Consider the following 11,434-nt stretch of genomic DNA (forward strand, 5'->3'; position numbering starts at 1 on the left):
GTGTGTGTGTGTGTGTGTGTGTGTGTGGTCTGATGTTGATTTTGAGTCCTGGTTCTGAATTGCTGTTGGTCTAGTCCTGGTCTTATGTAGATCTGTCATTGGTGTGGTTCTGGTATGGTCTGGATCTGTAGCTAGTCTTGCACTGATCTTCACTCATCTGGACCGGATCTGTGCTCTGGCAAAGAGATGTGTCTAATCTTTTTTCACAGCTGAAGGACCAGACAGACATCACTAGCTGCCCTGGAGTGATGGCATATGATAACAGGCATGACTAATCAATCCGACAGGCTCCTGACAAACGTTAGGCCCACTCACCCTTGCTTCTGTGTGTGTGTGTGTGTGTATGTGTGTGCGTCTGTGTGTGTGTGTGGTTGTCATTTTTAGCCTGAGCGAGGCTGATCATCTGCTTAAATACACAGAACATTGAGGCCTCATGTTGGACGTTTGATGGATTTCAGTATGTTCTCCTTGCCCACTCCACATACACACACACACACACACACACACACACACACACACACACACACACACACACACACACACACACACACATGTCAAACCATGGCTGGCAGCTCCCCACCCCTAATTTAATCTTGTATTGTTAGTTTAGCTGAAGACTGCAGTGCTGTTTGACAGCCCCCGGGTCCCAACACACACACACACACACACACACACATACACTTCCCTCCCAGCTCATCGCCTCCACATCTCCTTACTGAGATCCACCAAGATTATAGGAATAGTCGGATACACACACATTTACACACACACACACTCACACATGCAATACATGCAGATGGACACACACACACAATGGGACACTCACACACCCACATACACCCCCTTACACACTTATGGACCCACACAGGACCCACAGATCTCTGTGATGTGCTTAGTGATTTCACATACACACACACACACACACACACACACACTGCCCATTTCACAGACACACACACATACACACACACACACAGTGGCCATTTCACAGACACACACACGCACACACACACACAGTGCCCATTTCACACACACACACACACACACACACACACACACACACACAGTGCTCATTTCACAGACACACAGTGCCTGTTTTCCCTGTTTATTTGTAGAGCATCTGCTTTCCCTCATAAAGCACTGAGCCAAACCCCCCATCTGGGTGCCCTGAATAATTGAGCTGTTCAGGTCTGAATATTTTACTCTCTGAGAGGCTGACTGGGTGGAGGCAAGTGGTTGGTGCCAGTCAGTTGCCAGTCGTGCCTGCTGTCAGCCAATCTCTGTGTTTTTCTTCCCTTTGTTACCTTCATCAACTCTTCTCTTCCTGCGCTTGTTGTTTCGTAAGCCGTTAAGAATCGTTCTCCCCTGCGTGTTGTCGTGGCAACAATTGGGAAGTGGCAGCCTGATTTGTTTTGTCATTACGGCAGATCTGTCCTGCCACTCACCGCGCCTGCCTTTGGCACAAACAGGCCACCGTAGCTCAATTATTTATGGCAGCGCGCCATGCTGTGATGGCATCGTGTGATGACAGCCGCTGTCACGAACGCAGCGGAACACACAACGACGGAACACGCGGCGGAACACACCGGCGTCGTGCCGCTCGACAACGAGAACGCCGATCCCGACATCCGCCCCAGTCTCTCTGCTCCCACATTTATTATTATGGGAAGGAAAATAAAGTCCTTAAAGTGAAACATTTTAACTGGGTCACAGAGTGAGGGCTCACCTGGAGAGATATGTAGGTGTGTGTGTGTGTGTGTGTGTGTGTGGAGAGTTCTATAACCATCCAGAGTTCTATAACCATCCAGAGTTCTATATTCATCCAGAGTTCTATATCCATCCAGAATTCTATAACCATCCAGAGTTCCCAGGCTGTAGTAAGAGATTGGCTGGGGAGGGTGTATGTGAGCTGGGGTGTGTTACAAGTCGTCCCTCTCCTTCTCCCCACTCTCTCCCACACAGCTGTCCCTGTGGATACTTTGGCCTATCGCCTCTGGGCCACCTGAGAGGGCAAACCTGTGAGCCTGAGACAGAAAATTCTCTCTTTTTTCAAACAGGAGTCTTTCTCTGCTCAGCCGTCGTCATTTGTTCAGACAGAAATTAATTTCTTTACACGGACAAGAGTAACTCTCCCCTTTCAGGCAGGAGTCACTCTCTTGTTTGAAACTAGAGTTCTAGAGCTATTTCTGTTCAGATGGGATTTACTGTCTTTGTTCAGAAATGAATGACTCTCTTTTCAAACAAGAATCACTCATTTCAGGTTGGAATCACTCTCAGTGTGGAAATACTCTTTCCATCCAGGAGTTGTTCTCTTTGCTCTTTGACAGGAGTCAGTGTCTTTATTCAGACAGGAGTTGGAGAGGAATCTCTCTCACACACACACACACACACACACACACACACACACACACACACACACACACACACAGTACACACTCCTGTGATGAGTGTGTGACGTGACCTGACCGGACATGATGTGACGTCTTGTGTTTTGTCAGGCGCACAGAGGGGTTGTGTGTGGATGCTCCAGAGCTGCTACACCTGTTCCCTCGCATCACTTCACCGCATCACTTCCTCTGCTTCTCCGCATCACTTCCTCTTGCTTCTTCTCCCTCTGATAAATCATTCAGCAATATCGCCAGTGGTTTTAACCAGAGCCTCAACCTCACTTACTTTCCTTTGTTCCTTTCTCCTCTCTTGCTCTCTTCCTGTTCTCTCTCTCTCCTCTCTCTCCACTCTTTCATTCACTTTCTCTCTCTCTCTTCTCCACCTTTAATTCACCTCTTTCACCCCTCCCCCTTCTCTTCTCTCCCTCTCTTTCTCTCTCCTCCACTCTTTCATTTCTCTCTCTTTCTCCACCGTTTCATCCTTTCCCTCCCTCTCTCTCCCTCCTTTCTCTCTCCACTCTTTCCCCTTCACCTCTCTCTCTCTCTCTCTCTCCACTCTTTCCTTCACCTCTCTCTCTCTCTCTCTCTCTCTCTCCTTCACCTCTCCTCTCTCTCTCCCTCCCCCTCTCAGGTCCCCCTGTGTAAATGCATCTTCTCTCCCCATGTCCTGATGGCAGTGATGTACTGCAGGTGTATGAATAGTTCATGGGGAATAGACTGGCCTGTGCAGGAGCACTGTATTAGCTTGTCTTTGTTTATCTGGTTTAAATAGCGTTTAAATAATCGCTTGTTGACGATCTTCTGTTGAGTCCGCCCACTGTGTGTCCTGTAGCCTGCTGGGCTTGTTCTGTCTGTCTCACTGAGCCTTCGTCTCTCACTGTCTTCCCCAGGGCGCCAAGCTTCCCATGTCAATCATCATCGTGGGCGTGGGACAGGCCGAGTTTGATGGTAAGAATACGCCTTTCCGTCTCCCATCCCATAATTTCTCTGACAGCCTGGCCCCCGTGGAGCCCTCGTGTTTGGATCGTACAGTGGTCCAGATTTAACCCTTAAAGGAGTACCGTCACACTGGTGTGACGGGAATGTTGAGAAATGAACGTTCTAAAGAATATCTGGGTTCATTGAATTCAACATAGAATTTTAGAACCTTCAATTGTTGCGGAACTTAGAACGTTCAAAAACGTACACCTTTAAGGGTTAAACGCGAGGACGGACACACACGCTGCCTCTGGAGATGACGGGAGATTGGCTTCCATTTCCCTTTCCACTGTTAAACCCATCAGGCATGCAGCCAGTCAGCCAGTCAGTCAGTCAGTCAGTCAGTCACTAATTCTAAGAGTTCTCCTTAATGCTAACAAACGGAAAAAGCACATTAATAATTCAATGTTCCAGTTTTACCAAATACACAGAAGTAAATAAGCATTTGTATTTCTGGCAATTAGGCAGATAAATGCTCTGAGAGGAGGATAATTGGCATCTCATTTGCACCCCCAGAAGAGTGGAGTGGCACTGTGGATGGGGGTGTTGCAGCGGCGGTGGTGTGTGTGTGCAAGCGTGTGTGTGTGTGTGGGGGGTAATTTTGTGAAAAGAAGCTTCAGCTAATTACTGAGTCGGCAGTCAATATCAATCACGGAGCATCTGGTTAATAGGCACATGCCTGATGGCTGTCTGGGAGTGGGATGGAGTATGTGTGTGTGTGTGTGTGTGTGTGTGTGTGTGTGTGTGGGAGGGAGGGAGGGAGTGGGATCAGACACCATCTGATCTGGGAACAGATCTGGGCTCGACCTGGACCCACTCTATACCTCCTGGGTCAGGGTCGGAAGCGGAAGTACATGGGGACTCTGACATCCTCTCTGCCCCCCTTCATCCCTCGTTTCACACACGCACACACACACGCACACGCACACACGCACGCGCACACACACACACACACACACACACACACACACACACACACACACACACACACACACACACACACACACACACCCACACACCGCTCTCCTCCAGGTTTCCGCCTGTGAAAAGAGAATATTTCTTCCTCAGCAGGGAGCGTTTCTTCTCTTTCTTTCCCTCTTTGCCACCTTCGCGCACACTGCAGGGGTTCTGGCTCTGGGCTCTGCCCACACACACCTTGTACCTTGTTTGTTTTTTAGTGTAGACTCTTAAAATTACCACCTGTTAGTCTTTGTTTTTGAATGCAGGTATTCTAATTTGTTGTCCATGGTTTCAGTGATGGCTTTCAGTGTGTGTTTGGCTGACCTTTGCTCTGTTTTGGTCAGGGGTGGCTATTTGCATCTATGTTATCTCAATGGAAGCAGCTGTTCCCTGGCAACACAGAGCTTTGTGTTTGTGCACGGCAGACCCGACGCACACAACGATTCTTCTGCTAAGATGCGTGCGTTTGGAGCGAGCCTGTAATTAGCGCTGTGTGGTGAGTCATCTTTGTTTTGTGTCCGCAGCCATGGTGGAACTCGATGGGGACGACATCAGAGTTTCATCGAGAGGAAAGCTCGCTGAGAGGGACATCGTGCAGGTGAGTGCGCCTCTCAGTCAGGCATTGTGCAGGAGTCATTGTCTTCAAGGAAAGAGATTTTCCAGGTGTGTGTGAATATTCCTGGAGCTTTGTTTCATTGTCCCTCATTCAGAGCCAATGTTTGAACATCCTGCCTGTGGCATTTTTTTGGCCTGCCAAGACTACCACTTCAACTGATGATTTTTATGAAAAAAAAAATATTTTCATATAAACAGATCCACCTGACAGATTCACCACAGATTTGTTGGAACTCTTAAGAACAGCAGCAGTGATCCTTCAGCTGTTTGCTTTCCCTGCCAGTTCATGAGGATTTGCGCAATATAGCTATGACTAATCCAAATGTTCAGCCTGCAACAGTCGGAGGAACTGCTTTATCACTATGAAACGTAATAATGATATATATATATCAGCTCTCACTGTCTTTGGCTGCTCAGTGAGCTGGGCTACTATTTTGTCAATTGTGTTTTCTTTTCAAATAAAAGGGACCGGATCTCAGCAGTTGAATTCTGCATCTTTTGAGATGTGTCAAGTCTGCATCGACCATTTCCTGTTATCAGTAACGGTGAATCGGCAGTATCGTGTCACAGACTATAACGAACAGCAGAATTAGGACAACAGCGTAGCGGCGCGATCGTGTTCCTCCTCAACAATCGTCACCACAAAGATACGGCAACAATAAACAAACTGAATTCATAAGCTTGTAATCCCTCCCCGTGGTTTCATATACAGACGCTAACCCTGTTATGCACTCAGTAAAAATAAAAGAGATTGAGTGAGTGATTTTCCAGCCTCAGATTTGGGCGCCCCTGCTGAGAAGTGTTTTGGTTCACAACATGCGGGCGCGTTGCAAACGCAGCCATATCTCCCAGCACTTTCATGCTTTTATTTAGCAGGTTGGTAGACACCTGCTTATTCAGTTAGAGCATCATGGAGGTGGAGCCGAATGTGCCGTATCATGGAACAGCCTTCGAACGCGACTTTGAAGTTTGGACTTAATTCAAAATGAATTCATCAAAAGCGAGTTTGACTGAAAGCAAGCTGAGAGCATCCATTTTGTTTGATGGCAAATGCTTTTTTAAATCGTGAAGTTTATGTGTAGCATCAGTGTGTGTTTATAACACCTACAGTTTAAAAAGAGTTAATTAGGAGTAGGTCTGCCACTGACAACACATTTTCTATCGATTCATCTATACAATACAATTCTTCAATTCAATTCTAAGGTCCTTTATGGCTTCAATAATGAATGTAGTCCTATATAGCAGATATAAGGACAAATACTTCAAAACATCATTTGTCGCGCCAGCCTGAAGGAAAAGCTTTTTCTAGTGGAAGCAAACTGAGAGCACTGCAACTGATATTTTGTCTGATCAGAGCACATGGTGTGCTTGTTGGCAAGTCATTAAATTCATGATGTTGTTGCTCCAGCTCTGCAGACCCTGGCTGTATCAAAACAGTAATGTCTGTAAACAACTCTTAAGTTAGTGCTGAAGGATGGGGGGTGTGGAAGAAAAAGATAATTTCTCACAGATGCCTGTGTTAGATAAGGTCACTTGTCCCTTTGGGGTAGTCAATTCACTTAGTAGTTAATTCACCTCAGTCTAATGTCACTTTGCCAGCTGGATTGGGCAACATGTGATATGGGACATGTGATAGCCTCTCATTTTATACCAGCTTTAGGGATGGGATTTTTGATGAGAGTGTGACCCAACTTGACGTGCCTCCTATTTTAGGGGGGAAAGTCAGGGCTACTTAAAACATGTCACAGCCGCTAATCTAAAATCTTTATTAATCTGTATCCATCCTATGCATTTCATACCGCCATGTCAGGTCATCATAGTTGTTACCACGTTATTAGCAGGGCAGTGTTATTAGTCTGTACCCATCTCGTTTAGGGGCAGCCGTGGCCTACTGGTTAGCGCTTCGGACTTGTAACCGGAGGGTTGCCGGTTTGAACCCCGACCAGTAGGCACGGCTGAAGTGCCCTTGAGCAAGGCACCTAACCCTCTCTGCTCCCGAAAGTGCGGCTGTTGTTGCAGGCAGCTCACTGCGCCCGGGATTAGTGTGTGCTTCACCTCACTGTGCGTTCACTGTGTGCTGAGTGTGTTTCACTAATTCACAGATTGGGATAAATGCAGAGACCAAATTTCCCTCACGGGATCAAAAGAGTATATATACTTATACTTATACTTATACTTACCAGGTTATTAGCAGGGCTGTGGGGAGTTAGGGCACAGTCCAGGGCTGTGGGGAGTCTTCGATGGCTCAGTCCAGGCTGCAGGAGGGGCTTATGCAAACAGTGATAGTATCTTTTTAAGCTCACAGTAATCAGCCCAGCCTCAAAGCGTTACTGGCTGAGGGAAATTCTGGGAATTCTGCTAATTCTCCTGATTACCACTCCACTACTGGTCACTATTCCCACCTCAGCCAATCCTCGACATCACTGTTGGCAACTTGTGAATGACAAAAGAGGTCAGCCATAGTAACATAGTAGTAAAAAGATGGCCTCAGCATGTTTGTGAATAGGATTTTGGAGAATGTTTAGTTTGAAACCTGTAGTGTGACTAGAGAATGTTTAGTTTGAAACCTTTAGTGTGACTAGAAGTAAGAAAACGTTTAGTTCGAAACCTTTAGTGTGACTAGAGGTAAGACAGAATGCTTTGTGAATACAGGCCCTGAGCAGTTGCTAGGCAACGCTGTTTGTAAAAGCAGCCAAGATCACTCCCAGAATCCTCTGCGGTCTGTCCCAGAATCCTCTGCGGTCTGACCTGACTCGGACGGTTCCTCTCTCTCTCTCTCTCTCTCTCTCTCTCTCTCTCTCTCTCTCTCTCTCTCTCTCTCTCTCCGCAGTTTGTGCCGTTCCGAGACTACATGGACCGGACGGGGAACCACGTGCTGAGCATGGCGCGGCTGGCCAAGGACGTGCTGGCTGAGATCCCCGACCAGTTCATCTCCTACATGAAGAGCCGGGGCATTAAGCCTAACCCAGCGCCTCCGCCGTACACCCCACCCGGCCACACCCACCACACGCAGATCTGAGCAGCTCCACTGCTCTGCTCACACCTGATTGGAGATTTAGGGGGAGGAGGAGGAGAGTGATGATGATGGTGATGCTCTCTCCTGTGGAATTCTGGGAGTTGTAGTCCTGGATGGAGATCGGGCAGGGGTTGGATTGAGCCCAGCGTTTGTGTCAGAATTTCCTGGTAGCACTCAGAGACTTTTGTTCAACGTTACATTGGGTTTGTTTTTTAAATGTTTATTGATTGTTTTTTTTTTATTATTGTTTTTTGCTTGTTTTAGGCAAGCTCATTGCCAGAACCCTATATAAGGACAGTCATTTTGTTTGTTTGTTTGTTTTGTTTCTTAAAAGATGGCAAAAAATGTACATTTGTATAAATATAAATGGGCCTGTGACTGTTTCCTGTTTGGGGTGCGCTCGTTAGCGAGTCCGGTGCAAGTGGCCGTGTATGTGGGATGCGGTCGGTTCGTGGTTCAACCTGTGCCTGTCTGTGGTCGTCTCAGTGTCTCTAGTGGGGCACCTCTGCCCCTCTTGGAACCTCTGTGTCGCTCCGGGTCTGTTTAGTAGAGCGTATGCATTTCAGGTGAAGTCTTTAGGTTCATTTGATATGGAGTCGACCCGGGGCTACAACACCATACACAGTGTATGGTCCACATGGAAAATATTCCAGTCTCTGTTGCTAATGCCTTCTGTACCTTGGAGGGCCGTTATCACGTGTGCTTTCTATTTGGTTCTGTTTTCACAACAACAACAACTACAACAACAACTAGCATTTATATAGCGCTTTATCAAAACACCCAAAGCGCTCAACAGTGATAGGGGAACCTCACCAACCACCACCATTGTGTAGCACCCACCTGGGTGATGCACAGCAGCCATTATGCGCCAGAACTCTCACCACACACCAGTTTGAGGTGGAGAGTGAGGGGATGAATGAATGAGCCAATTACTGGGGGATGATTAGGAGGCCAGATTAAATGAGCTTGGTTGGGATTTTAGCCATGACACCAGGGAACCCCCTACTCTTTGCGATAAGTGCCATGGGATCTTTAAAGGCCACACTGAGTCAGGACATCAGTTTAACGTCTCATCCAAAGGACAAATTACCACTGAACGGAAATGTTCATCAGAGCCTTTGGATTTGGATCAGGTGTCTGCACGGAGGTTCATCCTAGCGTACCGTGAGACAGAGCCGAGATCGGAGTGTCTATTCTTAGCCCTCCATGTTGTCAGAGGAAGCAACCGAGCTGCATGACGCGTGTGTTCACTCAGTGCTGGAGTCATCTGTTGGGAACGCTCTGTGTTCCACTGTAGAATTTAAACTGACGAATAATGCTCTGTGTTCCAGTGTAGACTTTATACAGCCGAGATGCATGTGGCACTTTGGCCTCCCTGCTGAAAACACAAGACAAAAAAAAAAGAACACCTACATTTTTTATTACTGAACACACCGTAAATATACCATATGAACACAGGTCCTATATAAAGCATATGAACACAAGTCCTATATATAGTTTTTTTCTTTAATAGTTTTTTCCAGGTAAGAGCACAATATTGCCATTCTCCTCACAAGGAGACCATCGGCTGAATTAGAGGTGTAAGAGGGATGAGGGGAAGGATTCCGGAGGAAGGTTTTGTGTACAATAGTGGGGAGTAGTGGTAGATTTAAAAGTTAAGGGTGTGTGTGTGTGGGGTGGTGTGTGGTGGTGTCGGCGAAGCTTTGATGTGAGCCTTGGGATCTGTCTGAGTGTGTGTGTGTCTGAGGGGGTGGTGTGTGGTGGTGGCGGTGAAGCTTTGACGTGGGCCTTGGGATCTGTGAGAGTGGAACCTGGCCTACGGTGCAGTTTTAGGCCAGTGAATAATTTCCCAGTGCAGCACGACTCAGCCTCATCTCTTGCAGAGAGAGAGAGAGAGAGAGAGATGTATGAGGGCAGAGCAGAGGAGTTCAGAGCCACTCAGTCTGTCCACCAATTCAGCGGCTTTAATCAGATCAGTTATCCTGCCTGGGCCTTCCTCCGAGCCTCCACTACACTCGGAGAAACGAGCGCAGTTTGTCCCTGTCTGATTACCGTAATGAATGCAATGCTGTAGAGGTACCCCCAGTCTCACGAGTACACACTCACACACACACACACACACATACATACATACATACACACACACACATACACATTGCTAGACTGTTGTCTGTGCCCACGATGTAATCGGGCGATGCTGAAAGCCATTATACTTCGACGAGTCAGCCAGTGGACTAATAGTGATTTTTACCGCCACATCCATGAAAGCCTGTGTGGTCATGTTTTCTGGCCCATTATAGCATGCTCTGTAGATAGGTGGAATTTATTTCATCTTTACACTAGTAACAGAGTAATGGCCTCTATTAATTTAATTACATTCGTATTTCAGAAATTATTCAAGGCTGATACACACATGAAGAATGAGCAGAGGACAGTACATATGAACCCATTTTAACAGCATGAAGCACCCCTGATTTGTTATGGCTATCTGTTATTCAAGTCTCATTTCAAAGCAAGCCCTTTTCTTGTAGTTTTATAGTCAGAAGCTATCAAAACATACCGTAATTTCCCAACTATTAGCCGTATATACACAGGAAATTACCGTACACTTTTGAATGTGTTATTCACAGGAGAATTGCAACTGACATGACATTTTCTCTAGCAGTACCCATGTTTATTTGCAGTATTACCATTGAGAACAGGGTGACTCATTTGTAAAGTGTGATATAATTCCATTATGCTGACACTTACAGTGGTGCAGTAGATGGGTTTTTTTTTACACAATATATCTGACTGATATACGTATCATTAGTTAATGTGTTATACAGAAGCATTACTACAGTTGCACTCTGAAACATAGGACTGCAGAATAATAATAATTTTTAAAGACACCCAAAATCCTATGAATGTTATCAATAACAGGCTCAGAGGTTATTATGGTTTGTCCAGTTTTAATGGATTTTTTTAGGCAAACAGTGATATTTAACTGTTATTACTTCAGAATGAAGACTAGATACAGCAACACAACACAACAAATGAAAAGTCAAACAGCACATAAACAAGTAAAATATGATATATATTTTTACTTAGTGTGTTAATATTACAGATGGTTTAAAAGAAAATGTTGATTATTTTTGTAGGGTTTCTGTATGAGTCAGAATTGTTGGAGTGACTATAACTTATTTGCAGAGCATGTAAATGGATTTATTATAGCGGATATGATTAAGACGTGAAAGATTAAAGAGGCGGTATTGACTGAGAGTTGGCAAAGACTCAAGTTGTTGTAGTGTGTTTAGTTGTAGGTCCCACTCTTGCGGAGACCTATCTTCGATGGCCATTTAGACCATGGTAGTGTTTTAATGTTTCTTTGTCATACCTTTACCATATGAATGAAATTAAAAGTCTTTGTCAAAAAGTTTAAACAAGGAAAGACAGCTGAAGTGTTTCAATAACGATTATAGTATTTGCTTATTTAGAG

The 11,434-nt window shown here is 45.8% G+C and overlaps 1 protein-coding gene across 4 annotated transcripts in view; it reads left to right on the forward strand.

The window, feature by feature from the left end:
* The window catches only part of cpne5b (copine Vb), a 183,542-nt gene extending 172,313 nt beyond the window's left edge, over positions 1-11,229 (forward strand). For all 4 annotated transcript variants that reach the window (XM_048255696.1, XM_048255697.1, XM_048255698.1 and 1 more), the window contains 3 exons: positions 3,278-3,335; positions 4,850-4,923; positions 7,771-11,229. In XM_048255696.1, coding sequence (XP_048111653.1) covers positions 3,278-3,335; positions 4,850-4,923; positions 7,771-7,959 — 321 coding nt within the window. In that variant the 3' untranslated portion in view covers positions 7,960-11,229. The remainder of the gene's footprint in view (positions 1-3,277; positions 3,336-4,849; positions 4,924-7,770) is intronic.
* Positions 11,230-11,434: the final 205 nt, after the last annotated feature.

Source organism: Alosa alosa, chromosome 10, assembly GCF_017589495.1.
Source record: "Alosa alosa isolate M-15738 ecotype Scorff River chromosome 10, AALO_Geno_1.1, whole genome shotgun sequence".
NCBI classification, from domain to species: Eukaryota; Metazoa; Chordata; class Actinopteri; order Clupeiformes; family Clupeidae; genus Alosa; species Alosa alosa.